The 27,970-nt window shown below is 40.4% G+C and overlaps 1 protein-coding gene across 6 annotated transcripts in view; it reads left to right on the plus strand.

Annotated features, from left to right (window-relative positions):
* Positions 1-27,970, plus strand: part of RB1CC1 (RB1 inducible coiled-coil 1) — a 166,212-nt gene that overhangs the window by 47,669 nt on the left and 90,573 nt on the right. For 5 of the 6 annotated variants that reach the window (XM_077810279.1, XM_077810280.1, XM_077810281.1 and 2 more), the window contains 3 exons: positions 7,428-7,630; positions 7,967-8,402; positions 13,935-14,105. In XM_077810279.1, coding sequence (XP_077666405.1) covers positions 7,428-7,630; positions 7,967-8,402; positions 13,935-14,105 — 810 coding nt within the window. Of the gene's footprint in view, positions 1-6,306; positions 6,364-7,427; positions 7,631-7,966; positions 8,403-13,934; positions 14,106-27,970 lie in introns of those variants that run through there. The other variant, XM_077810284.1, reaches the window with a different exon arrangement.

Below are 27,970 nucleotides of genomic sequence, written 5' to 3' on the forward strand. Positions count from 1 at the left end.
AGTAAATAAAATTAAGGGTTCAACCTGACTGTTGTAAAGAACCCTAAAGTATAGGGTTGGTCCTGAGGTGCAAAAGTAACATCCGTAATCCGTGGCAGCCTCTTGTAATTTACCACTGATATGAAAGCTGGATTTCCGAATGGAGCTTTTTCTTCTGCATTACCTCTATATGTGGCATATCCACTACTGGGATACGGTGTCCAGTTTTGGTGTTCTCACTTCAAAAAGGATGCTGACAATGTAGAAATGATTCAGAAAAGAGCTACAAGAATGATTTGATATCTAGAAAATATGCCTTAGAGAGAGTGACTAAAGAAGCCCCATCTATTTAGTTTATCTAAGAGAAGGTTAAGAGCTAATTTGATCATGGTTTACAAGTATATATGTGGGGAAGAGATCTGATAGTAGATGATTTTTTAACATTGCTGAAAAAGGAATAAGAAGATCCAGTGTTTGGAAGTTAAAGCAAGACAAATTTAGATTAGAAAGAGGGAACACTTTTAACAGTTTGCTTAACCCACTGGAGCAATTTACCTGGGAATGTGTTGGATTCTCAATCATTTTGTCATTAAGTCAAGGCTGGATATCTTTGTAAAATATATTCTGTAGCTCAAACAGAAGTTAGGGACTTCATGGAGAAATTATTAGATGCTGCTCTTTTGTCTGCATTATGCAGGAGGTCAGATTAGATGATCATATTTCCTTTTGGCTTTAAAATCTGTTCATTTTCCTCTGTAGTAAGGAAGGGGCTCAAGGCAATGCAGCATGACTGTCAATTGCTTTTCCTTTGTAAAGGAAACCTCCCGTTTTACCTAAGGTAGTACTCTCTGGTACAGGGTAAGTAATCAAGATTCTTCTGTGCCTCCTGGTTTCACTGGGAGCCCTACACCCTGCACATGTCTAGCTTCAAGGCAAAAATTCTTACTATCTTGTTGGTGTCAAAGACCACCCATAATGCTGATCAGGGCTGTGCATTTATGTACTAGGGCTTTGCTGTTACCTGTAGAGAGAGGACTTGATTAGGGGAGAAAGGTTGCTTCACAGCTCTTTTGGCCATGAAGTCCTGTGCTCAACCTTGGTCGTAAATGGTTTGAAATGGCATAAGGTGTTTCTTGATCATCTGGACTTTCTTGAGCTTTGATTCCTCAGTTACCAGAGGGAGAGTGCTTTTCTGGTAACTATCCTGGCTTTAGGAAAAGCAGCAGAACCTCCTGTGTGATGGCTGAAAGTGACTGTGGAGACATGATTTTTCTGAGATCTGGAGGGAGAGTTATGGGGGGGATATTGGAGCAAATATGTATGGTCTTCATCTTCAGTTTTGACTTTGAATAATTTTTGAGCCTTTTAATGTCTAAAATTGCTGTGATGCCACTAGAATATTTCAGTATCAAATAGAGAGGGTAGACTAAGCTCCCTTTCACTTCTCTTTCTTTGGGACTGGTTTTGCCCCAATTTGTAGAGGATTCTTAGTGTACTAAAATGAACACTATAAAAAACCCTCAAGATAAATGTTAAATTTCTTTTACTGGGGAACAGTTGTGTGTGTTGGATGAGATGGCAGAATTGACTGCAAGGTGGCATATAAAAGTAGAAGGAGTTTAACGGGGTGGGGGTGGGAAGAAGACAATTTTAAGGCCCAGAAAAGGCACAAGGCAGATATAGGAAAGGTAAGTTTTAAGGCAGATTAGGAGATCTGAGGGAAAACTATATCTGCAGACGAATAGGACTGAGGATCACCTGAATTCTTGGAGGAAGGAAAAAAACCTCACTGAGTTCAAAGATGGGAGAAACCATATAGTATCCTAGTTACTGATTGGAGAGTCTTGCCTCTAGGTCTGCTTAGTCTCTAAGGTGCCACAAGTACTCCTTTTCTTTTTACGGATACAGACTAACACGGCTGCTACTCTGAAACCTGTCATAGAAGGAATAGTGGACTTGGTAATGAGAGAGGAAGTGATAAGTATATAAAGGTTACATCGCATTTCCTCATCAGGCATAAGCTATCGTGTTCTTTCCTTACCAGCACACTAAGCATTTCCTATTCCTTATTTTACTAAGACCTGGCAAGAATCATTTTTACATGAATCCACTATTTTAATTTTTTCCCCCTAATTTGAGATACTCTTCGACAACTTTATCCAATGAGCAGATGGTCTTGTATATCATCCCACATGTTTCAGAGGTTTGCATACTCTCACTTGAGCGGTTTCTGTCTTCAGCAGATGGAGTGGCTTGCTCACAAATGAGAGATGTAGGAGACTTTCTAACAGAATGTGAGGCAACATAAGCATCATGATATATCTATGTCAGGTGATCATGCTGTCAGGCCAGCATACAGCCAAATTGTAGCAGGACTTTTCTCCTTGACTTGTAAGAGATGCTCAGACTTATCTCTGAAGGAAACCCATGCTAGGGGAAGCATACCACAAGCTCAGGACCTTCATTACAAAAAGTAGGATGACTGAAGGAAGTGACTTTGGGTAGACCTCCCTTCTTTCAGGGCTCTTCCTTATGCTTTTCTCCAGCTAATCAGTTTGCTAAGTCTAGGCCAAGTCTAGAGCCCTTTGCAGAAACCCTACAAAAATGTATTGCTCATGATGTGTGGAGGATATGCGTTCTCAGACTTTCATGGAGCTCTCACTAGTCACTAGTGGACAGAGCAAGAGACTGGGAGTCAGAGATTCTGTTCCTGTGCTGTACCACTGACTGTGGGGATTTAGGTTAGATACTTCTCAGAACCTGTTTTGTATCTAAAATTGGGATATACATATTCACTTGTGTGTGTGTCTTACATTAGATAATTTCAAAGTACTTCAGTGCAATGTATTGTCCTCCTAGGGTGACACAGTAATATGATGCATGCTCCTTGCCTTCTCAAAATCTGTTTGGGGTATTTCTGTTGTGTCGTGGGACTGTTTCTGGATCTTTTCCCTTTGTTTTCCCACACCTATACCTGTATCAACAATCTCAACTTTTGTAAATCACGTATGGAGTGTGGGGTCCCTCTAAAGAGTTTTTTGAATGTACTTACATCATCCTGAGCCTGGAATAGTTGTCAGCAGAGATGTAGATGTGAGATGGTGGGGCAAGATTATTCATTGACCACCTTGCATTCATCTCGCTATACAGACATCTAAACCATGGTCCCTGCTCTGAATGTCTTACAATTTCTAAGACACAGTATATAGATAGAAAAGAGGGGGGAATTGGTGTAAGACTCTGAAGACATCATGTAAATTGAGTTGTATCAGTTAGGTAGATTTCTTGTCAGTTCTGGATGTTGTGATGTTAAATTCTGATTTTTCTTTACTTATCTGTTCTATCTTTTGCATACTAAATTTCTTTATCTCTATTTTAATGTTTAGTATGGGAGGGCTTGTAAGAAAGAATTGAGGAGAAGATGACAATAATTTTGAATAGTAGAGGAAAGATGGGGGAAAGAAGCAGAGTTGGATGGTGAGTCAGGTGCAAGGAGACACAGTCAATAGGAAAGTTTAGTTCTTGGAGCAAAATATACTGAGTAAGTGAGGTGGAGTTTTGCATCAAGTAATTTTCTATTTACAGAGCCTTTTGGATGGTAATCCACTACAAGGAAATGAAGGATTTCATGGCGGGGGAAGGACTGTAATGCTTCCAGTGCATGGGCTCTGGCAAAGGTTAAAGCCAGCTGGGGAACAAAATGTCAGAACTCGGGGCATAGCTCCAACACATAACATAAAGAGATATTATCTCCAGTAGATAACCCCTTTTTGAAGTCCAACAGTGCTAGAATAGTTTTTGATCTCCCATGGGGCAAAAGAACTATCCACTACTGTTATAAACAGAGGAATACCTGGAGTACTGGAATGTGGTCCAATCTTTTTTCCTGAATAGGGAGAAGTCTTATTGCTCAGATGGTCATCAAGCAGATGGGGGAAACCCAATCACTTGGCAAACAGTCTAACCAGTTTTAGACTTCTCAGCACGTACCTTCAGTGTACCATGCCATGGTGTTCAATTGAAGGAATTGCTCTATAAATCTGTTTGTGTTTGTGGATGTCAGATTTTCATTTTGCATGTGTTTTGTTTAGGCACACTTGCAATCTTGTGCATCTTTGTACATGCTCTCACTTTTCTTTATTAAACATCTTTATGGTATTCTTTTTGTGGCAAAAAGAGGAATAGAACTGAGTGGCGTCAGAAGGTAAATGCTTGCTTACCCTACAGTGAGCACAGTGGGGCACTTTGCTGTCTTGGTAGCTTGTTTTTAGTCTTGTTACACTCTTTCATATATACATACTCCTTGGGGCATTCTGCGCCAAAAAATTCAAAATTCTGCAAATGTAATTTGTCAAAATAACACTACATAATCACTCCAGTTTCAATTATTTTGGTAATGTATTTCAAAATACCTGTCAGCAAGTATGTCCGTAACAATACAGACATATAGACACACACACACATTCTCCCAGGAGTAGAGAGTTAAAGAAATCCCAGTTAAATGACAACCCAGTTCCTGTTTATCTGCCCCGTACCCCACTCCCTCAGAGCCCAGCCGGGGGGACAGACACCCACAATCCCTCCCCCTCACAGAGCCCACCTGCGGAGACCCTCCCAGCCACTACATCCGCACCCCATCTCCCCCCAGAGCCCAGCTGCTGCTTCCCCCTTCCCCAGACACCTATTTCCCTCCCCCCAGAGCCTAGGGATCCGGAGGGAGAAATAGCCTGATGCTTGGTCCCAGGCTTGCATGGAGTTTCCTGCGCCCTCTCCTTCCCTCAGGCCATTTTGGAAACTTCAGCTGCCAGGAACCCTCCAGCTCCTTCTCCTTCCCCCGAGCAGTGTCTTGTATGTGCAAATTGGACTCTGCAGAGTCCAGCGGCACCTAGTGATGCCAAGCAGCACTGCATCTCATTTTTGTGGGGGAAAGGAAATTCTGTGCGCACAATGTCAATTTCTGCAAAATTCTGAATTGTGCAGTGGCACAGAATTCCCCTAGGAGTAACGTACAGCAGTGGTTCTCAGAGCCGGTCCACCGCTTGTTCAGGGAAACTCCGTGGCGGGCCGAACCGGTTTGTTTACCTGCCGTGTCTGCAGGTTCGGCCGATCGTGGCTCCCACTGGCTGCGGTTTGCTGCTCCGGGCCAATGGGGGCTGTGAGAAGGGCATCCAGCACGTCCCTTGGTTTGCGCCGCTTCCCGCAGCCCCCATTGGCCTGGTCCAGCGAACCGCGGGCAGTGGAAGCCGCGATCGTCCGAACCTGCGGATACGGCAGGTAAACAATCCGGTCTGGCCTGCCAGGGGCTTTCCCTGAACAAGTGGCAGACTGGCTTTGAGAACCACTGATGTACAGTACGGGGTAAACTATCCCCTCTTCCAGTGGCTTAATATGACAACAGAGTAGCAGCAATTCCAGTCCTCAGCCAGCTATTGGACAACTCCTAGAGTTTCTGGTGTACAGAAACAAATTTAAGAATGTATCCCAAAATGTTTGGGTTTTTTTTATATATATATATATATATATGGTGAAGTGTTTTCTTTTAAGTGTTTGTGAGACTTTACTGTGAAATTTTTCAGGTTTTTCTGAAGACTGTATAAATACACAGATTTATAAACACAGGTGCTACTCAGTAACTTATTTTTCCAATAGCCTGGAAGATACCAATATCCAAAACATTATTAAGTTGGATGTAGTGGAATATTGTCATGTTGCTAGAGACTTGAAGCAGGATCTGAAAAGTTGCATGATGTTTTAAAGTCAATTCTAACGTTTTTTGAGAGGTCTACATGTTTAAAAATGTTTAGGTATTGTTGCTCTTATCGTTGCAATACCTGACTGATTTATGGGCTTGTGTTATTTTCAAAAGGAATTTAGGCAGTTAGGAGGCAAAATCTGATTGACCATCACTGAGAGTCAGGCTCCCTTTTGAAAATGAGATTAGGCTTCTAAAGCAGGTGCTACAACACTGAGCGCAGCATTGCCTAAGTAACTTAAAATTTGGGAGTTAAACAATGGTAGATTATCTTTCTAGAATAAATTGCCTAACATTTTGGCCCTGAATTTAATGTACTACATCATCACACACTCAGTAGCAAATGTATTTTGCAGAATGCTTATGTGTTTGGGTTTTAATATTGATCTCACCATATTTGAATAACTTAAAAAAGGAAAATCAACCTTATTCTAGCTTCCACACACAAAGCTGTACATGTGTACAGTTGACGATGGATGATGTGTAGTCACAGCTTAGTTAAGTGTGGAATCTACAATAAGTATCACTGTTTTCTTTCCTTTCTTTTTTCATAGGTAGAGAGGTTGATATTAAAACCAAACACATAAGTATAATCAGGAGGACATTTCTTAACAGAATATGCAACTTCAAAGGTATGTAAAGATTGAGGTGTAAATCAAAAGACTTCCCTTTAGTTATCTTTCCTTCTTTAATATAATTGTCTTCCTAAATTTAAATAAAGTTTTCTTTCTAAACTGTTAGCTGTAAATTAGTACATTTCCTGTTTATGTTGTTACAATAGGAAAATTTGCAGTTTTTAAACTTGAAAAGCAAAACAAAAGTAGTTGTAAAGGGGCAGTAATTCAGTACATTGTTAATAGGATGCAGAGCTTTTAATGTCTGATTCATCTATACCTTGGGTTGATGATAGCAGAACTCTTGACTCTTGATGGCTGTTAAATGACATGTGAAATAAATTCGTGATGGTCACCGGTTGCATTGTGGGCACTTTTCATTGCTACTCACATTGCACCTGGTTTGTTAATAATTAATTTAAATCTTCCTTTGATTACTTTTCTCACCTCCTACACTTCTCCCAACCTACCCTCCTACCATCTTCTTGCTGTGCTGTTTTTCAAGCTGCCTCTTTACATTTAGATCTCCTACCCTTTGTTATGAGCCAAATGACCACTTCTTCAACAAAATGTTTTTCGTCCTTAGTATGCCTCTTCTGTAAACCCCATACTCCAAAAATATATAGCATAATACATATGTGCATAAAAAGTGATAATGTACACTGCTTTGATATTTGATCTGATTTCTTGTTGGAACAGTACTGGCTAATTTGTAGGTTTCTGGGGCCAGGACTGTCTTGCTTTCTTTTGGATTAATATGACATTCAGTAAACAGTCTGAGTAAATTGAGTTTGTCATTTAATACAATTTTTGTTAAAAAATAAAAAAAGGTAAAGGAAGTTTGTATTACTTTCAGTAAATGTTTATAGAGAGGGCCAAACAACTGTTCATATTTAAACACTTCCTTTTAGACTTCCAGTGTTTAATTTTCTGTTAGGTGTCACAGTCAATAGTTTTTCTGAAGTATGATAAACATTTGAGTACTGCATTGAATGCATTACTGCATTGAGTACAGGTTTAGACTGATAATTTAATTCTGTGAATTTACTTTTTTTTTCTTTCTTTTTTTTTTTTTGGCATAGGAAATGTATGAGGTTGCAAAGAAGCTTTGTTCCTTTTGTGAAGGTCTGGTCCATGATGAACATCTTCAGCACCAAGGCTGGGCTGCCATAATGGCCAATTTGGAAGATTGCACATATTCTTATCAAAAGCTGCTTTTCAAGTTTGAAAATGCATATTCAAACTATCTGCAGTCCATAGATGATATTAAGCTGAAACTCACACAGTAGGTTTGCTGTTAGACTCTTCAATAAGAAAGTGCCCTACACAATCACTGCATTTAAAAATAAGTTTTATGATTTTATATTTCCACAATTAATTCTTAGTAAACCAGTAGAAGTTCCGAATTCTGTACCTTTGTAGTACTTTTGTTGTATTTTGTATCATACAGTAGGTAACTTAATATGTTAGAACATTCACTCCTTATAGTTTTCTAAAAAGCTTACTCCTGGGGGAATTCTGCACCAAAAAATTTAAAATTCTGCAAAAAAAAATTGCCTACCTTAAGCTTCTTGTAAGATTGGTTCCTTGATAGATGTTTTGTTTGTCCTTTATTTTAAAGCTTGGGGACAGCTGTTTCTGTCATGTCCAAGATCCCACTGCTGGAGTGCCTAACCAGACATAGTTACAGAGAGTGTTTAGGAAGATTGGATTCTTCTGTTGGGCATGGAGGGGCAAAAAGTGAAGAAACTGAAGATGAGAAGTCTGCTGAACTGGTGCTTTCTTCTGATATACCTAGAGTGCACAATAAATCACTTTTAGCCTCATTTTGCAAGTCTGTGGAGCATTCAGCCCTGGACAGCACAGATCCCGGAAATGTCAAAGAAAATAGGGAATCCAGTCAAAACACTACTATTGAGGAGAGTAAAACTTCAGAGGAGCTTAACGAGAGTGATCTGTCTTCCTTCAATGTCTCTCTGTTGGACTGGATAAATGTTCAAGATAGACCTAATGATGTGGAATCATTAGTCAGAAAATGTTTTGATTCTATGAGCAGAGTAAGTTCACACTTAAAGATGTCTTAATGAAATAATAGGAATTTCCCATTTAATCTTTCTGTTTGGTTACCAGATGCTGGTGTTATTGAAGTAAATGTTGATCTGACTTTAATTGTTTTAACTTTGTTTCTCCTGCAACTTTCTGCATTTAAACAAAGGAGAAAATGGAGAAGAAAAAATTAGAGGGCTGCTTAGTTTGAAAATTTGACCGTCCTTAGATTTGTTATAATTTCATGTGAATAGTTGTCCAAAACGTTTTATAAAAAAAAAAAGCGCAGCATTTATTTTTGTGGCTAACATGGTAACACATTTTTGTTTTCTTCGCTAACTTTGTGATGTTACTTACCCAACAAAATACACCCAAACCTGTGTGAAATCAAGGATGTTCCTGGTCCCAAAGATGTATAACATACTTTATGTTAAAAAAAAGATTAAATCCTCTATCATATTAAAAACACAGGAAAAAAAATTGAGCCCATTAAATGGGTTTTGATATTTTATACCAGCAGATGGATATACACACTTTCTCAGAGTAGCTTATATCTAGCTGGGTGTTCCATTTCTGTCTCCAATAGAGAAGCATCATGCTCTGAGTAGTTTTTAGATGGTTGTTTGATAGTGACGTATCTTTTTCTTAGTTTTTACTAGTGAGCTTTGTAGCTTATTTAAAAACCTCTTCCTCATGAATCTTTTCTCATTTCTCACTTACTAGTGGTAATATGTAATTCTTAGTTTAAAACAGATTTTTTAAATTTTATATTTTATTTTGGGATCTTAGTTTTGTGTTCATTATAGTTGTGCAACTCCAGTAAAATGCTCCCCATGAACCAACATAACAAAAGTCTCTGGTGTCATGAGGAGGAACGAGGGGCACTCTGTGAATAGGTGTTCCCTGTGTTAGTTTGTCCACTTGGTATTTGAGTCAGCTTCAAGGAGTACAGGCTAAAGATTCTCTAAATAGAAATTTATGTCCCAGCTGCCTACAACTAGTTTCATATCATCTGGTTTGGTCACTACAAAGGAACCAGCTTTCTCCCGACTTGTAATTGCAGAGACCAACCCAACTGCTAAATTACCCAGTTTCCCCTTGACAGCAGCAATGCAGTTATGCAAATGATGGTATATAAGTGAAGATTTGACATATTTTAGATTTCATTAGGATTCCTAAATTTTGTTTGCAAAGAACTTAAGTTGTTGCCCCCCTCCCCATTTGTTTGTTTGGCTTTTTTAGAAAATCTGGTACCTTTTCAGAATGATTCGAAGGCTTCCGTGAAATCAGAACTAATCTGGAACTGAAAAAAAGATATCTAATAGGGTTGTCAATTAATCACAGTTAACTCTTGCGATTTAACTAAAAAAAGTAATCGTGATTAAAAACATTAATCGCGATTAATTGTAGTTTTAATCGAACTGTTAATAGAATACCAATTCAAATTTACTAAATACTTTGGATGTTTTTCTACATTTTCATATATATTGTATTCTGTGTTGTAATTGAAATAAGTGTATATTTTTATTACAAATATTTGCATGGTAAAAATGATAAGAGAAATAGTATTTTTCAATTCACCTCATACAAATACTGTAGTGCAATCTCTTTGTTGTGAAAGTGCAACTTTCAAATGTAGATTTTTGTTGTTACATAACTGCACTCAAAAACAAAACAATGTAAAACTTCAGAGCCTTCAAATTTACTCAGTCCTACTTGTTCAGCCAATCACTAAGAAAGACAAGTGTGTTTACATTTACAGGAGATAATGCTGCCCTCTTCTTATTTACAATGTCACCAGAAAGTGAGAACAGACATTTGCGTGGCACTTTTGTAGCCAGCATTGCAAGGTATTTATGTGCAAGATATGCTAAACATTTGTACGCCCCTTCATGCTTTGGCCACAGTTCCAGAGGACATGCTTCCCTGTTGATGACGCTTGATTTAAAAAAAACAAAAACAAAAAAACAAAAAAAACCTACATTAATTAAATTTGTGACTGAACTCCTTGGGGGAGAGTTGTATGTCCCCTGCTCTGTTTTACCTGCATTCTGCCGTATATTTCATGTTACAGTAGTCTCGGATGATCATCCAGCACAAATTGTTCATTTTAAGAACACTTTCACTACAGATTTCACAAAATGCAAAGAAGGTACCAGTGTGAGATAGCTACAGCACTTGACCCCAGGTTTAAAAATCTGAAGTGCCTTCCAAAATCTGAGAGGGACGAGGTGTGGAACATGCTTTCATAAGTCTTAAAAGAGCAACACTCAGATGAGGAAACTACAGAACCTGAACCACCAAAAAAGAAAATCAACCTTCTGCTGGTAGCATCTGACTCAGATAATGAAAGTGAACATGCGTCGGTCTGCACTGCTTTGGATTGTTATCGAGCCTGACCTGTCCTCAGCTTGAACGTATGTCCTCTAGAATGGTGGTTGAAGCATGAAGAGACATATGAACCTTTAGCACATCTGGCATGTAAATATTTTGCGATGACGGCTACAACAGTGCCATGAGAACGCCTGTTCTCACTTTCAGGTAACGTAAACAAGAAGCGAGCAACATTATCTCCTGCAAATGTAAACAAACTTGTTTGAGCGATTGGCTAAACCAGAAGTAGGATTGAGTGAGCTTGCAGGCTCTAAAATTTTGCATTGTTTTATTTTTGAATGCAGTGGGTTTTTTTTACATCTACATTTATAAGTTCAACTTTCATGATAAAGAGATTGCACTTATATTTGTATTAGGTGAATTGAAAATACTATTTTGTTTTTTTACATTGAAAGTAATTGTAATAAAAATAAAGAGAGCACTGTACACTTGTATTCTGTGTTGTAATTGAAATCAGTATATTTGAAAATCTAGAAAACATCAAAAATATTTAAATAAATGGTATTCTGTTATTGTTTAACAGTGCAATTAATCATGATTAATTTTTTAATCGCTTGACAGCCGTAATATCTAAATACCTATCCTGTGGCAGAATGGTTATTTGATATTATATTTATCCTGAGTTGACATTTTGACATGTAAAACTGGAATAGGCTAGCATTAATTTATTGATTTTCATTGCTATTTAGAGATTTGAACCATGCAACTGATTTATGATGGCATTTCTTGCTAACCTCCTTTATGGAATTCTTCTTGTTGTTTGAATTCTTTATAGAGCAGCAGTTGCCAAGCTCTCGTCTGTGACCATTGGTGGTCCAGAGAGAACTAGTATGTTCTGCATAGTGCTGGCTCCTTGCTTCCAATTGCTTCTAAAGACATCCAGACTCTTTAATGCAAAAAGCATAGCTTCTTGTAAAAGTAGTTAGCAACAAGGAGCTTCTATTAGGGGCTACTGATATGTAATCAAGAGGGGACGGAAAGAAACTACCACAGACAGAAACTGCTATCTGCCAATGAAGGAAGAGCCAGATCCTGCAAATGGGGCTAGAGTCAAAGGCAGCAGGAGCAGTTCCAGGGTGGGCAGAGAGGAGATCAGACCTCCTAGTATGTGGAGGTAGAGTGAAATGAGAGAAACAGAGTAGTACGTGGAGAAGAGTGAAATGAGAGAAACAGAGATCCCCTTTGTTCCAAAAGGTCAAAACACAAATTGCATTAGTTAAAAATAATGTACTTCCCTAATATTAGTTTTCCATGTAAACACCTGTTCTAGTTGTGACAAGGACAATATATAGTCATGAATGGGATTGTGATTGGGAGGAGGATTCAGTTGGTGACTCTGTTAAGAGTTTGTCCAGTATTTGAAAATCTTTGAGAACCCTTAGTACAAATAGTACATTTAGAAAGACGTGACAAGATAGGACAGTTTTAAAACTGCCTTTCATGACATCTCAAAAAGCTTTTAAAAAATCCTGAAGTATTGTATTATTTGAGATGCGCTGTGGGCATTTAACTTCAGCTGTTTTGCACTAATATTTTCTTCTGGAAATTAAGGCTAATTCTAATTTTTTTCTTCCAAGTTCAATCACTTTCCAATTTGCTTTCTTTTTCCCACTTTCCTTTTTATTATTATTATTTTATTTTATTTTGGAGTAAATGGGGATCTCTTTAACTCTAGTACCTCTGTATGTTGTTGTTGTATCCCTCCTTCAAAGTTTCACATTGCTACAATGGCGGCAATACTGCCATTTGCAACGGTATCTTAGGTCCCAGATTATGTACTACTGGCCTTTATGTAGGCATTTTCTTCGTGTAGGCATTCACTCATTTATATGGTATCATAGATTTCAGGGTGAGAATTCTCATGTGACTAAATCTGAGAGTAAAAGCGGCAAAGAGTCCTGTGGCACCTTTTAGACTAACAGACATATTGGGGCATAAGCTTTCGTGGGTGACTACCCACTTCGTCGGATGCATGTATTCACCCACTAAAGCTTATGCTCCAAATATATCTGTTAGTCTATAAGGTGCCACAGGACTCTTAATGCAGATCTAAACTAGCACGGCTACCCCTCTGAATGTTAGAGTAGTTTCCTAAAAATAATTTTTACTGAACTCTCTTGCAACACCAGGTTTGCAGTAGCTCTTTTAGATAAATTGTTATGCCACGCTACCCATGCATAACATGCTCTATGCTCTTAACTAGTTTATTCAGAACCGTGTTCCATTGAAACAGTAATTTCCCTAGTCTCTTATAACTAAAGGATTTGTATCGAAAGGCTCTACTTTTTTCACTACTTTGAAGTTGAATTGGAGGAATCACCCCAAAGCCCTGTAGATGTGATGTAACCTCTTACTTTTTTAACATCTGTTGGTGATAGTGGGTTTGTAAGGGTGGATGAGTCAAACTTTTCCTCCAGCAAAAAATTAGTGACTAGTTTAAATGTAGTAAAAGTTTTAAATGTAATCAGAGGTGGTACAGCTCTGTAACATCACTCAGTTATTTGTCTGTGAATATATCTGCCTATTTTATAAAGAGCTGTCACTTTAGTTTTCCATTTTTTTTTAAATTAATCTTGATTCCATCTTCAAGGACCTGGATTGCATAGTCTAATAGTTCCCGAACTATTTCTAATTTTATGCCACAAGTAAGAACAAAGACTAAATTGTAAAATAATAACAACAAAACAGAATATGTGGGATACAGAAGAAATTCCCAGTGAAAAACTAAATCAGAAATTAAGGAACTGTGGGTACGTCAGCACAGTAAGCAGCAGCCTGCAGTAGTGAGTCTGGGTCTACAGACTCAGGCTAGTACTATGGCGTTAAAAATAGCTGTGTGGCTGTTGGGGCTCATGCTAGAGCTTGGGCTCTGAAGCCCACCTCCTCTCTAGGCTTCAGTGTAGACCTACACTAAGAGAGCAAAATAATTTGGATGAATTTTAATAATTCTGTTTTCTCTGTAACATATTCATTTCATTTTTTTTATTTTTTATTTTATTTTTTTGCTCCTGTACCAGCCATTCAATGTCAGTGTTGTCATTGTCTCTTTATTAATGAGTTGCAGTCTGTTGTACACAGCGTGAAATATTTTTTTTAAAAGGCACTAAATATATGTATAATTAAAGTCTCTCTTTTCTTCCATCTTTTAGCTTGATCCAAAGATCATTCAGCCCTTTTTGGTAGAATGTCGACAAACTATTGCCAAACTAGATAATCAAAACATGAAGGCGATTAAAGGGCTTGAGGACAGGCTTTATGCATTGGACCAGATGATAGCTAGCTGCAGCAGACTAGTAAATGAACAAAAAGACCTTGCTCAGGTAATTTTTTTTTCTTGGGGTGGGGGAAATAGATTAATGTAGCACAACACTCTAATAAAACAATTAAGCATATCTCTTTATGTGAAACAGTTTCCAACACATTTAACTTTATGTACAAGAATATTACAAAAGCATGGTAGCTGTGGTTTTATTATGATAGAAGGTGCATTTTCCTTATAATTCTTCTTTTTTGGGGGGGTTACTTCTCACGTTCTAAAAATTAACCTTTTGGCTGAAATGTCTTCTCCTTATTTTCAGTCCATAAGGGCAAATTTGATAATTTAGTTTGGTAGTTTTAAGCTATCACGGATGTAGACATAGTACTGGGTCATTCATTCAAAAAAAAACTAAGGATTTTTGTTGTTTTAAAACATTGGATGTGGTGGTTGCCAGTACAAAACTCTTAAATACTGTACACATTAACCCACTCCCCCCATCACTCTATAGAGTAAAACAAATGAAACTGTAAACCTTAGCTATAAAACAGTGGTCAAATAAATGCAGAGAGAACATCCAAAATTACACTTCTCACTGTAACTGTAGCTCTGACAAACAGCATAATAATACAAAATACCACATATGGCCAAGTGATCATGTTTAAATTTCTATGGGAACCATAATTCTGAATGTCCTCACTTTTTTGTATTTAAATTTTCAACTATTTTGATAAACATTTTTTGCATCATACAATCCCAAATGCTGAGTAAATTACAAATATATTTAATGAAGTAGACCAATCTTGTCCCCTTTGTTTCCATCAAGGTTATTTTTCTGATTGTATGTCTGAGCATTTTGGTATGAGTTGGACATGTAAGATGGTAAACACAAAATCAACCCTGGGCATGAAAAAGTTAGTGTAAATTATTGAAGGGAAGCTAAGAGACACAAGGAGAAGGCGGCTATGGCCAGCAGAGATAAGGAAAATAAGCAGCAGGAGGGTGTTAGGAACAAAATGAATCCTGACAATGGTATTGGTTCATTACTAGATGGAAATGGCAGAATTATCAATTGTAATGCAGAAAAGGCAGAAATGTTCAATAAATATTCTTTATTGGAGGGGGAAAATAAATGATGTAGTCTCATTATATGGTGACGATAACACTCTTTCCATTCCACTAGTATCTCTGTAAGATGTAAAACAGAAGCTACTAAAGTTAGATTTTTTAAAGCAGCAGATCCAGATGACTTGCATGCAAGAGTTTTAAAAGAACTGGCTGAGGAGCTCAGTGGACCATTAATGTTGATTTTTAATAAGTCTTGAAGCCCTGGGAAAGTTCTGGAAGAAAGCTAATGTGCCAATTCACCAAAATGCTCAGATGGGATGGCCCAGATAATTATAGGCCTGTCAGCCTGACATGGATCCCAGGCTAGATCATGGCTGATACAGAACTCATTTAAGAATGAAAGGAGGGTAATGTAATTTAATGCAAATGAAAATGGGTTCTAGAAAATAGGTCATGTCAAACTAACGTAATATCTCTTTTTTATGAGACTACATATTTGGTTGATAAAAGGCAGTAGTGTTGATGTAATAGACTTCTGTAAAATATTTGACTTGGTACGGCATGGCATGGCATGTTGATTAAAAAACTAGAACAATATAAAACTAACATGGCACGCATTAAATTTGATTAAAAACTGGATAGGTCTCAAAATGTAACTGTCAATGGGGAATTGTCATACAATTAGCGTGTTTCCAGTGTAGTCCTGCAGGGATCGGTTCATGTCCCTACGCTATGTAATAGTTTTATCAGTGAAGAAAACATAAAATCATCATTGTTTGCAAATGACCCAAATTGGGGAGTGGTAAATGATGAAGACGACAGTATACTGATTCAGACCGATCTGAATCAGTTCTTAAAATGGGTGCAAACAAACAATATGCATTTTAATATGGCATGTAAATATTATATCAAAGAGAACAATGTGGGCCATAGTTAGGGGATGATGGACTCTGTCCTGAGAAGCAATGACTCTGAGAAAGATTTGATGGTCATGGTAAATCAGCTGAATGTGAGCTCCCAGTGTGATGCTCTGGCCAAAAAAGCTAATGTGATCCTGGGATGCATAAACAAGAGAATTTTGAGTAGGAGTAGAGAGGTTATGTTACCCTCTGTATTTGGCACTGGTGTGACTGCTGCTGGAATACTGTGTTCATTTCTGGTCCCCCACAATTCAAGAAGGAGCTTGATAAATGGGAGCGAGTTCAGAGAGGAGCAACAATAATGATTAAATTATTAAAAGATGTTTTATAGTGAGATACTCAAAGAGCTCAGTCTATTTAGTTTAACAAAGAGAAGGTTAAGGGTGAGTTGATTAATCTGTAAGTATCTGCATAGGGAACAAGTATTTGATAATGGGCTCTTCAGTCTGGGAGAGAAAGATATGACATGATCCAGTGGCAAGTTGAAACTAGATAAATTCAGACTGGAAAGAACTAAGGTGTAAATTTTCAATGGTTTGAGTAATCATTGGAATAATTTACCCAGGGTAGTGGTGGATTCTCCTATCCAGATTGGATTCTTTTCTAAAAGATGTGCTTTGGGAATTAATTTGGGGAAGTTCTGTGGCCTGGGTTATATACAGGAGATCAGATGAGAGGATGAATATAGTCACTTCTGGCCTTGGAATCTATGAATCTATAAACAATACTTGGGGTCCCAACCCTTGCTTCTGAGAGACATTAGCTTTATTCTGATTTAATTTCTGGAAGAGTACACATCTTATTCTTCCTTTTCTGAATGTGTGCAAAAATCAAACTGCTTACTATTTGAGAAAACTAAGGAGAAATGGTTAGAATTTGAAGGAATATAATATGTAGTGACATATTTCTATTCTTAGATCTGCAGTTTCATGTTCTACAGAAACTGGTTTGATATAATGGTTTGATATTTTTTGATCTTTGGTGTGAGTGACCATTTGTCTCTAAGTCCAGCTGCCGTGGATGGCAAAATAGACTGGAATTTCTGTGATTCTGTAGTAAGACTGTTATAGTGCTTTAGGAGTACACACTTGTTACTGGGTTAGTGAAGTTTTAATTATAGAGCATACCACCAGTTTGGAGTGTCTACCCGGCTTTTTGACATTCTGCTCTGAGGTTGGCATTCCCGGTCATGAGCAACTCCATACAGCGTGACAGTGTTCCACCTTGTATTTAACTGTGACCCTGAATAAGTTTCCTAGACCTGAAGAAGAGCTCTGTGTAAATTTGAAAGCTTGTCTCTCTCACCAACAGAAGTTGGTCTAATAAAGGTATTCTTCTTCGAGTGCTTGCTCATGTTGATTCCAGTTAAGTGTGTGCGTGCCACGTGCACAGTTGTCGGAAGGTTTTACCCATAGCAGCACTCTTTGGGTCGGCTATGGAGCACCCTGGAGTGGCGCCTTCATGGCGGTGAAGATAGGTCCCTGCCAACCCGCCGCCTCTTCAGTTCCTTCTTACCGCCAGTGACAGTCATTGGAACTGTAGTTGCTTCCTCTCGCAAGTGTTTTTCCCTTAGTTTTGTAGTCTCATAGTTTAGTTTTGTAAATAGGTGAAGTTGCTAGTGTTTAGTTGTTAGTTTTAGTAGGCGTGGGGGCTTTTTCCCACCCCAAATTCCCTTTCCTCCTTTGGTGTTCAGGGCATACCAAGGGTTTAAACCTGTGGAACCTGCCATAAGCTCATGCCAACGGGCAAACCCCATGACTCTTGTGTCAAGTGTCTGGGGGAGGCTCACCAAACAGAATGGTGCAATATTTGCAAAGGGTTCTGCCCGAGGACGAAGAAAGAGCAGGACTTCAGGCTGAAGCAGATCCTGATGGAATTTAGCACCGAGCAGGATCCGGCACTAAGCACCTCAGTGCGGAGTAGCCCAGCCTCTGTGCGTGAGGCGGCGCTGAAGAAGGACTCTGGCCACAGAGACCCTCGGCACTGATGCTTCCTGGCACTGAAGCCAGTGGAGGCAGCCCAGCACCGCTCACACTCCCCGGTGCTGCATAAGTGTCAAGGAAAACAGACAGGGGACACTCTCCTGTGGTGAAAGCTGCCGGATCAGCCAGTGTTTCCTGAGTGCGTCCTGCTAAAGGGGCACCCAGCGCCGACAACTCAGGAGTCGGCCCCGTCGACTTCGGCCCCACGAGGGGACCATCGAGTCTTGTGCCAATGAATTCTTCTGAGCACAAGTGCCCGGTGCAGGAGCTAGAACTCCCTTCCACCCTGGACACTTTCGAGGCCACAAGGGACTTGATTGCCATGACGGCTCTTCAGTCCCCTGCCAGCCGGATTAGACCTCTGGCAGTGCAACGCAGGGTGCCATTCAGAGGCAAGCCTGCACTGTTGCGGAGGTCACTGCTCCCCATGGCACTGCTCCCCATGGCACTGGCCATGCGGTACCGATCCCTGGCACCGCCCCACTTGGAACTGCCATGGTCCTGATGCTCTAGATCCACATCATCTGACTCAGAGGCAGAGTCCTGTTATTCATCCTTCCGCAGAAGGCAGGACATGGAAGTAGTGCATAGCAAGTGCAGTGGCAGGGGCCAGCTCAGTGGCACTTTTGGACACCATGGGCCTACCACCAGTCTGAGGGCACTCACTTCACAAAGGTTCCCACTTGCTGGTGTCAGAACCACGAGTGCCCCTTCCAGCCACGAGTTGTCCCACCCCTCAGGACTCTGAGATGACATTGGTACGGGCTACGCAACTGCGTCCAGATTGCAAGCCTGTCACCGGTGCTGAACCCAAGGTTGGCACCAAGGAGCATGGTACTGAGTAGGATATACCCAGAGAGCCAGAGGACCAGGAATGCCCAGTGCCTTCTCCGGATGAAATGGTGGCAGGGACTTCTTCCTCTGGGCCGCCCCCTATTAACAGTTGAGTACACCAGGACCTGCTGCGCAGGATGGCTCACAATATGGGGCTGTAGGCCAAGGAGTTAGTCGAATCGGAAGAGCCAGTGGCCATCGGGGGTGGCTTTGCACCACATCAAAACTGTCCAAGCCAGCATTAAAACTCTGTGGCAAACCCCTGCCTCCATTCCCCCGACAGCGAAGGGGGTAGAGAGAAAATACTTTTTCCCCTCTAAGGGGTATGAGTACTTGTCTGTTCACCCACAGCCCTGCTCCTTGGTGGTGGCCGCAGTGAATGAGAGAGAAGCAGGGGCACAAGGGACCGACCCCAAAAGACTCCAAAAAGCTGGACATTTTCAGCTGGAAGGTCTACTCAACCAGGGGACTCCAGCTCAGGATTGCCAAGGAAAAGGCAATCCTGAGAAGGTACAACTTCAACTCATGGAACCCCGTGTTGAAATTCAAAGAACTGGTACCTACTGAATCCAATGCAGAGTTTGGGGCCATAGTGGATAAGGGCAAGGCAGTGACACAGACCTCTTTACAGGCCTAACTGGATGATGCGGACTTGGCCGTGCATACCTTGCCTTTGGGCATAGCAATGAAGAGGAGCTCATGGCTCCAAGCATCCAGGCTTCCCCCTGGAGGTACAACAAACAATTCAGTACCTGCCTTCGATGGCACAGGCCTTTTTGCGGAGCAAACAGACTCCAGGCTTCACAGCCTAAAATATTTGTGGGCTACGTAACATCACTGGTCATGCATACCCCTGCTACCCAGAGAAAACATTTTAGCCTCAGCCCACACAATGCTTCCCTCCCCCCGGCCCAGCAGGACTTCTCAAAGAAGCGTGGCAGGAATGGCAGGCATAAGCCTTCCCAGCCTCCACCCAGCCTCGGCCAGGGCTCGGCGAGGCTATCGTCAGGCCCTAAGCAGGCCTTTTGAAGGTGCACCTAAGGACGGCAGACCAGTCAACGTACCAGATCCTCATTCCTGTTTCCTGAACTGTCTGTCCCATTTTTACTGTGCTTCGTCTCAGATAATATCAGACCGCTGGGTCCTTCGCATGGTAGAAGTGGGATATTCTGCTCTTCCCCTCCCTCTCATCCCCCTTCCTCGTCCCTCTTCAGGGACACTTCTCACGAGCATCTCCTCATACAGGAGGTCCAAATGCTCCTCACCTCAGGAGCAGTGGAGGAGGTTCTTCAGGAGCTAAGGAGCAAGGGATTCTATTCTCATTATTTCCTAATCTCCAAAGCCAAGCGGGGGGTATCTCAGACCCATCCTCAACCTGTAAGGCCTTAACAGCTTCATGAAAAAGTTGAGATTCCGCAGTTTCCCTAAGTGCAGTTATTCACTCTCTGAATCTGGGAGACTGGTGTGCGGCCCTCGACCTCAAGGATGCATATTTTCACATCTCGATAATTCCTGCCCACAGACGATTCCTCAGGTTCGTGATCAACCACAACCATTACCAATTCACAGTCCCCTTTGGCCTGGCAATGGCTCCACAAGTATTCACCAAGTGCATGTTGGTCATGGCCACCTTCCTACCCCAGAGGCAGGTGCAGGTATATCCGTACCTCTGCGACTGGCTGCTCAGGGGACATTACAGGGACCAAGTGGAGAGACAGGTCAGCTTCGTAAGGTCCACCTTCGACAGGTTCAGTCTCCTACTCAACAAGCACAAATTAACCCTATGTCCGACACAGAGGATAGAGTTTATCGGAGAAGTCTTGGACTCTGGCCGGGCCAGGGCATCCCTGCTGGAGACTTGCTTTCGTCAATGATGGACATCATTGCAAAGCCTCAGGCGGTACCCTACTACCATGGCACGGGGCTGCTTGAGGTTCCTCAGCCACATGGTAGCATGTACGTATATTGTACAGCACACGAGGCTCAGGCTGAGGCTCAGGCCTGTCCAAGCTTGGCTGGTGCTGGCCTACTGTCTGGGACGTGACAGCCTGGACACAGTGGTTACCCTTCCGGTGCAAGTTCTCAAGTCTCTACACTGGTGGCTCAACCCACAGGAGGTATGCAGGGGAGTCCCCCTCAAGAAGCCCCAGCCCTCTCTGTCCCTGGTGACAGATGCATCAGCTTTGGGATGGGGTGCTCACCTGGGCGAACTACAGACCTAAGGTTTCTGATCGCAGGACGAGCTCTGTCCACATCAATGTCAAGGAGTTGAGAGTAGTCCGACAGGCATGTCAAACCTTCCAAACCCAATTGCAAGGCAAGTGCGTGGGGGTCATGATGGACAACAAAACTGAGATGTTCTACATAAACAAGCAAGGTGGGGCTCATTCCTCTCCCCTATGTTGGGAAGCCCTCAAGCTGTGGTACTTCTGCATAACCCACTCTATTCACCTGGAAGCATCTTACATCCCAGGTTCTCAGAACAAGTTTGCAGACTCTCTCAACAGATCCGTCCACAATGACGAATGATTTATCCACCTGGACATAGTACACAACATTTTCCAGAGGTGGGGAGTTCCCCAAATAGACCTGTTTGCCATGAAGAGTATCAGAAAATGCTCTTGATTCTGTTCCTTCCGGAATCAGTCTGGGCTCTCTCGCAGATGCGCTTCTCCTCCCTTCAACAGAGATACGGCATTCGGCAGAGTGGTGCTCCAATCAGCGTTCCATGAACTCTGACCCCAGCTCCTAGTTAGGGCTTGGGAGTCCCCTAATTGGAATTGACATGAGCAATTACTCGAAGAAAAAAAAGCGGTTATTCACCTTCTCCTAACTGTTGTTTTTTGAGATGTGTTCATAGAATCATAGAATATCAGGGTTGGAAGGGACCTCAGGAGGTCATCTAGTCCAACCCCCTGCTCAAAGCAGGACCAATCCCCTGTCCATTGCAAACCCACTCACCTTCCCCTCTGTCGGAGTAGCTGGCAAGAAGGAACTGAAGAGGTGGTGGGTCAGCAGACACCTATATTCACCGCCATGAAGGCGCCACTCCAGGGGGCTCCATAGCCAACCTGATGGGTGCTGCTATTGGAAAAACTTCCGATGACTGACTGTGCACGCAGCACGCACACACCTAATTGCAATGGACTTGAGCAACACATCTCGAAGAACAACAGTTCCGAGAAGATAAGTAATAGTTTTTTACCTCACTCACCTTGGATTTCTAATAACCAGAAAAAATGCAGATATGTATGTAGGTTTCCTTCATTCGAATCAGGAGTCCTTAGTAAGAGAGAAAAAAATGTTTGAGAGAACTGAGTTCATGAAAAGCAAGGTCAAATTAGAATCCATCCTGATACGTACAAGTGCTGTCTCTCACATTACTCTAGCCAGATACAGCTCCTATTTCACTCCAGTTCTGTTCCCAAGCTAAGTGTGTCCATTTTGCAATATATGGTGTTTGAAGTCTTTAACAGTCAAATGACAGTTCCACAGAATTTCTTTCATTTTAACCAAAGACCCTTTTGATTGAGATGCAGAAGTAAAACAATTTCTTAAACTGAGATTTGAAAGGTGAGACCATAAACGTGTATGTTACCTTGCTTCAACACTCATCTGTTAAATTTTAAAAAGGGTGGGATTTACCCTTAGAATGACAGAGCCACCAAAGTCCTCTCTATACCACTTAAAACCTACACTGGTGCTGTGCGTGCAGTGTCTGCATAGGGAGATAGGACATTTCCTGTATAGCCTTTAACCAGTTTTGCCATTGCTTGACTAACCCAGATGTCATGCACAGTGTTGTGTTGATGAGAGGGTGTCTAGCCCCACAAGGGTTAAAGTGTTAAAAAAACAAAAACAAACCACACCCCTTATTTATTGTTGAAACATTCAACCAGTGTTGTCTTGAGTTTTCTGTCAAGTTATAACTGGCCTCCTCCCATTTGAACACCATCTTTACAGATTTTCTTAATGCTTTATTAAATGCACAGAAAGACAAAAAACAGTGAAAGCATTTGAAATGGAAAAAATTCAGTAAAGTTACATGTTAACAATTTTGCTTGTTTGCTTTCGCTTCAGGTATATATGGTCTTCTTAACAGTCCTTTATTACTAAAGTTTGTATTTGTTGTCTTTTTGAGGAAAACAAAAGTTTGTTTAGATTGTCTTGAGCTGCTATTGTTCAGTTCTTTTCCTTTGGGATACAAAAACAGACAAACAAAAAACAACTTACACAATGTGGGGAAAAGTGCAGCTTCTGTCTCTGACACTTTCTCACTTGCAACCTAGTTGCTGTGAAATTGTAGGAAAAGCACATGGTCTTTGAGACTTGGCATCCTTTCATCAGCAGTGGACTGTCAAAGGCCTTGCTTTCAGCTTGATGTTTTGGCTATAATCTTCAGTATTACCAGGGATGGATTTGTCTTGGCCAGTTAAGTTAATAACATTCTTATTACACGGAAGGCAAAAAGAAGAAATTGAGAATGGAGAAATATCAGAGAGGTAGCCGTGTTAAGTCTGTATCCACAAAAACAACGAAGTATCACCTTAAATACTAACAGATTTATTTGGGTATAAGCTTTCATGGGTAAAAAACCCACTTCTTCAGATGCATGACTGAAAATTAAACTGCTGAGCTACAATTTGGGCTTGAATAAGTACTGATAGTGGCTGGCTCACTACAAAAGCAATTTTCCCTCTCTTAGTATTGACACCTCCTCATCAATTATTAGGAGTGGAGCACATCCCCCCTTACTGAACTGGCCTTCGACATTGATTCTCCACTTGTAAGGTAACTCCCTTCCCTTCATGTGCCAATATATATTTATGCCTGTATCTGTAATTTTCACTCCATGCATCTGAAGAAGTGGGGTTTTTACCCTTGAAAGCTTATGCCCAAATAAACCCGTTAATGGGGAAATAGGCAAAGGAAGGAAAAATGACTCATATGAGACAGGCAGAGATGGCAAGTACCTTATGGTCACATGACTGGTGGTATTAAAGATTCAGCTGAAGCTGGTAGGGCCTTTGATATCAACTGGTTCCCTCTGGCTTGATTTGGGCAGGGCATCTTGCAGGATCAGAATAACAGATGCAGTGGTACTGTGGTAGATCACAATTCCCTCAAACCATTGCAGGTACCAATAGCTATGATGATTAAGCTTGCTTTTTCCGGTAATGCTCACAAAACATTAGTCTAAAATACCAGGTGGATCAGACCAACAAGAGGCTGAGGTCTGGGTATTGGGGAACATGGAGTAACAGAAATAAGAGGATATGGGCAATTATTAGCAAGTCAGAACCAGTAACCACAGCTCTCTACTTATCTAGCCATTAACGGCACTTTTCTGTATGCATTACAGAATAGGTGAGTTTTGAAAAAGACTTGAAGGAGGATTTTGATTGGGAGCTTTTCCCACAGGTAAGGACTGGCATGGGAGAAGGTGTGAACGTGTTTGGCAGTTTCATGCTCTCTTGGGTTATTGTCACAGGCATGGGCTATGTTAGTGCCTGGACAGCGTACTTTCCAGTCAACAAAATGACCAGTGCATTTTTCCTCCATTGTGGGAGGTAGGGCATACAGTTGCCAAGGCCTCCATTGTGGAGAGGTAATAGTTGACTTTGCATAGGACAAAACACAGTGAAAGATGTGCCACACAATTGTAGCCTTTACTGATTATGGTATTGCATAATACTGATGACCTCTTTAAACTCTAGTATTAGACAAAAGTCCAGTGGCGCTGGAACAATTTTTGGAGTGCGGGTGCTGAGCTGCACCCTCCCCTTAACCCTGTCCACGCCCCTCACCAACTCCTAGAGTTGGGGCCGGCAACCAGGACCCTGGGCTGGCAGCGGAGCCCCTGGGGCCAGCGGCTGAGAAGGACCCTGGGATGGCAGTGGAGCCGGCAGTCAGGATGCTGGGCGCAAAACCTGGGGGTACTGCAGCACCCCCTGCACCTTCCCATGCCTATGCAAAAGTCTGATCTCCATGACTACTGTACTATTCAAAACATTAGGGCTAACAGCACCATGTAGGCTAGGAGCACTGTTGGGGTTGTAGACTTGAGGAACATGAGAAACAGCAAGCACAATCCCATCTATTGTACTGTTATTAAAAGCTTTATTACAAATATAGCTGCCACATAGACTGCAATGGTTAGAAATTGCAGAGAGTCCAGCACCAGTATTTCCAGGTTTTTCATATTCACATATCCATATGGAATCCTGAAGAAGAGTAGAGGTGGCTGGCTCCTGTTGAGGGACTGGAAGGGATGACGTTCCGCCATCAGTCTGACATCATTTACAATAAGTTACTCATACACCTACCAAAACTTATTAACATACATGAGGGTTGAACTCCTGTCCATTTTTGTAGTGTTACCCTGATATTATCCGAGGGCTTTTAATCTGATAGGCCAGTTGGCTAGTTCTCCTTATAACTCATTAGCATTTACATCACCGTATGATCATAGTAACATGCAGTTAACGTAAGGAAGTCTTTAGCATTTCTCCCCAGCTACCAACGGTCATCTTTTTGGTGTCTAATGATCTGATGGGAAAATGTAGAATATGTATATTAGAGCTAATTAATATCAAGAAGTGAAAGGACACAGTTCATTTATTAAAGATAATATGTTAATCTTCAAAATATGAAACAATGCCTTTATTAATATAAGAAGACGCCTAACTGCTCTATTTCAGAGTAACAGCCATGTTAGTCTGTATTCGCAAAAAGAAAAGGAGTACTTGTGGCACCTTAGAGACTAACCAATTTATTTGAGCATAAGCTTTCGTGAGCTACAGCTCACTTCATCCGATGCTAACTGCTCTATGAAATACTGTTTTTAGAAATGACTCTGGTTAGCTTTTATACCTAAAGGGGAAAAAAAAACCCTACCTTTTACTTAAAACTTCTTACATTGCTAAAATTAACTTTTCCCCTTTATGCCAGTTGTGTAGTTTTTCTCTTCACTATGTTCAGATTTTGAAACTAGACTAGCGAGTTTCGTGCTCTTGCGCAATACATTAGTGTTTGGGTTGAAAATGCCATAAAGGGAATGATAAAATCGAAAAGATCTTTTATTGAAATTTCTGAAATCTATTAATATTAGATCCTGGGAAAACATTTTTTTCTCAAACGTTTACCAACCAATAAAGGAAGAGGAAGAGAGCGTAGTGATGTTGCAGTTGTTGTTTACTACTGCACTCTTCCAAGAGCAGTGAATAACCATGGTGAAATACTAGGGCAATTGAACAAGTTTTAACATTTTGCAAACTATCTGTTTTTAGCACGTTATGGTTTTTAGAAATTACAAAATTGATGAAAAAGTACTAACTTGGAACAATTGTTAAAACTTACAGGAAACTTCAGTAATAAGTTCACTGTTGACACCTTCCAAGACACTAACTTTTTAGCCATTTTGGTAGAGATTTTCAAAGAGCCAAATGTCAGGTAACGCCTACTGAAAGTCAGTGTATCTCTGTCATTTGTGCATTTGAAAATCTCCACCTTTGTTCTGTTCCTGCTGTAGTCCTTCCTCCTCCAGCACACGGTTTTGGAAATTGTAGGGAGAGTGACACAAAAGGTGTTTCTGTATATTATGCCTTTGAATTGTTGAATGTTTGAGTTTAAATGATTGACTGATTTGCAGTTGCCTGCCTGTTTCATGGTGTGAACCTCAGGAAGCACCAATTCTGCAGAGAATTAATGGGCTCTCTTTTTAGTTTGGGTGCAGTTCAATCTATTAACTTGGATTACTACAACTATGTCTGGTTTGTGTCCTGACTACCTGAGAAAATACCTCACTCCCTATGTGGCACCATGGCAATTAACCTCATCTGGCTTATTCAAACCAGTAGTACCTCGATATAAATATAAAGAAGCTGGTGGGAATGTTGTAATACTGTTCAGTTCCCAAGACAGTGATGGGCACGCCTATGTATTAAAAATATATATATAGTAGTGAAACATAATATAAATAGTTTTAATCTTGCATGAAAAAAATGTAAATAACTTCTAGCTTTATATATATATTTATTTGTGAAGTAAATGACATGCCAGATGCCATAGTAACAAATACAAATAATACATGAAGTGAAGCCAAAATATTAGTTGGAAGTCAAAATAGTATTAGACAGTCACTTGTCTTGGCTGCACTTGATTCCCAGGTGGAAAATATTTTAATTATTTTCCATGTAGGAATCAGGTAATACAAGTATTCAAGCACAAGTCAAAAGTAAACATTACTCTCTGGGTTAATATAACTTTAAAGAACATTTTCGAGCTTTGAAAGTTGGGAGTTGCATGTATAGTTATGGTCAGTAGGTGGCATTACATAATAAAAATATGAGAGTACTTTTACAGAAACGTCAAAGCCAACTCTGTTGTGCAGAATCATTGAAATAAATCCATCTATGCGTAGCTATTATTTTATTTTTCATGTATTGTTTTTGTCAAACTGAGCATTTTTTTTTTTACTATTTGAATTTTTAAAATGTGAATTATTGGCGGTATATTTTAAAAATATTTACATTATGTCAAATAGGTATGGAGGTGGTCCATGTTACTGAGAGTGGGAAAAGTGGTCTAAAAGAGGCTCTGTTATGATGCAGGCAATAATAAGAAAAAGTTGCCTGATTAAGGCAACTACATAATTGGAATGATTTTAGCCTATAAAATAGTTTTGTTGCAAGACTTGGCAAAACAGTTTAAGATTTAAAAAGGACTAAAGTGACAGTTCTCCTCTTGATGTGTGAAAATATTCCATCTGCACTTCATTATATCGATGACTATAGTTCTAAGAACAAAATAGACTGCCCTGTATGCTGCCTTGTTTGCTGTGGGATGTTAAATTTGTCCATTTACAAAATAGCACCGGTCTTTGTTAATAATATTTAAATATACAGTGGTTCTTTTTTTATTTATTTGTTGATAGTAATTAATAGAATTTTATTTAAGGAATAAAACCCTGGAACAATACCACCTTGTTCAGTGATCACATCATATCTCAGAGTGAGGCCAGGTAAGTTTGTTAAAGCTGTTTCACTTCCTTACAGATAGAATGTGCTATGTAAATAAGTAAACAGTGACACTGATGTAGAACCAACTAAGGGGCGAACATCCTT

The sequence above is a fragment of the Eretmochelys imbricata genome, chromosome 2, assembly GCF_965152235.1.
Source record: "Eretmochelys imbricata isolate rEreImb1 chromosome 2, rEreImb1.hap1, whole genome shotgun sequence".
In the NCBI taxonomy this organism is placed as follows: Eukaryota; Metazoa; Chordata; order Testudines; family Cheloniidae; genus Eretmochelys; species Eretmochelys imbricata.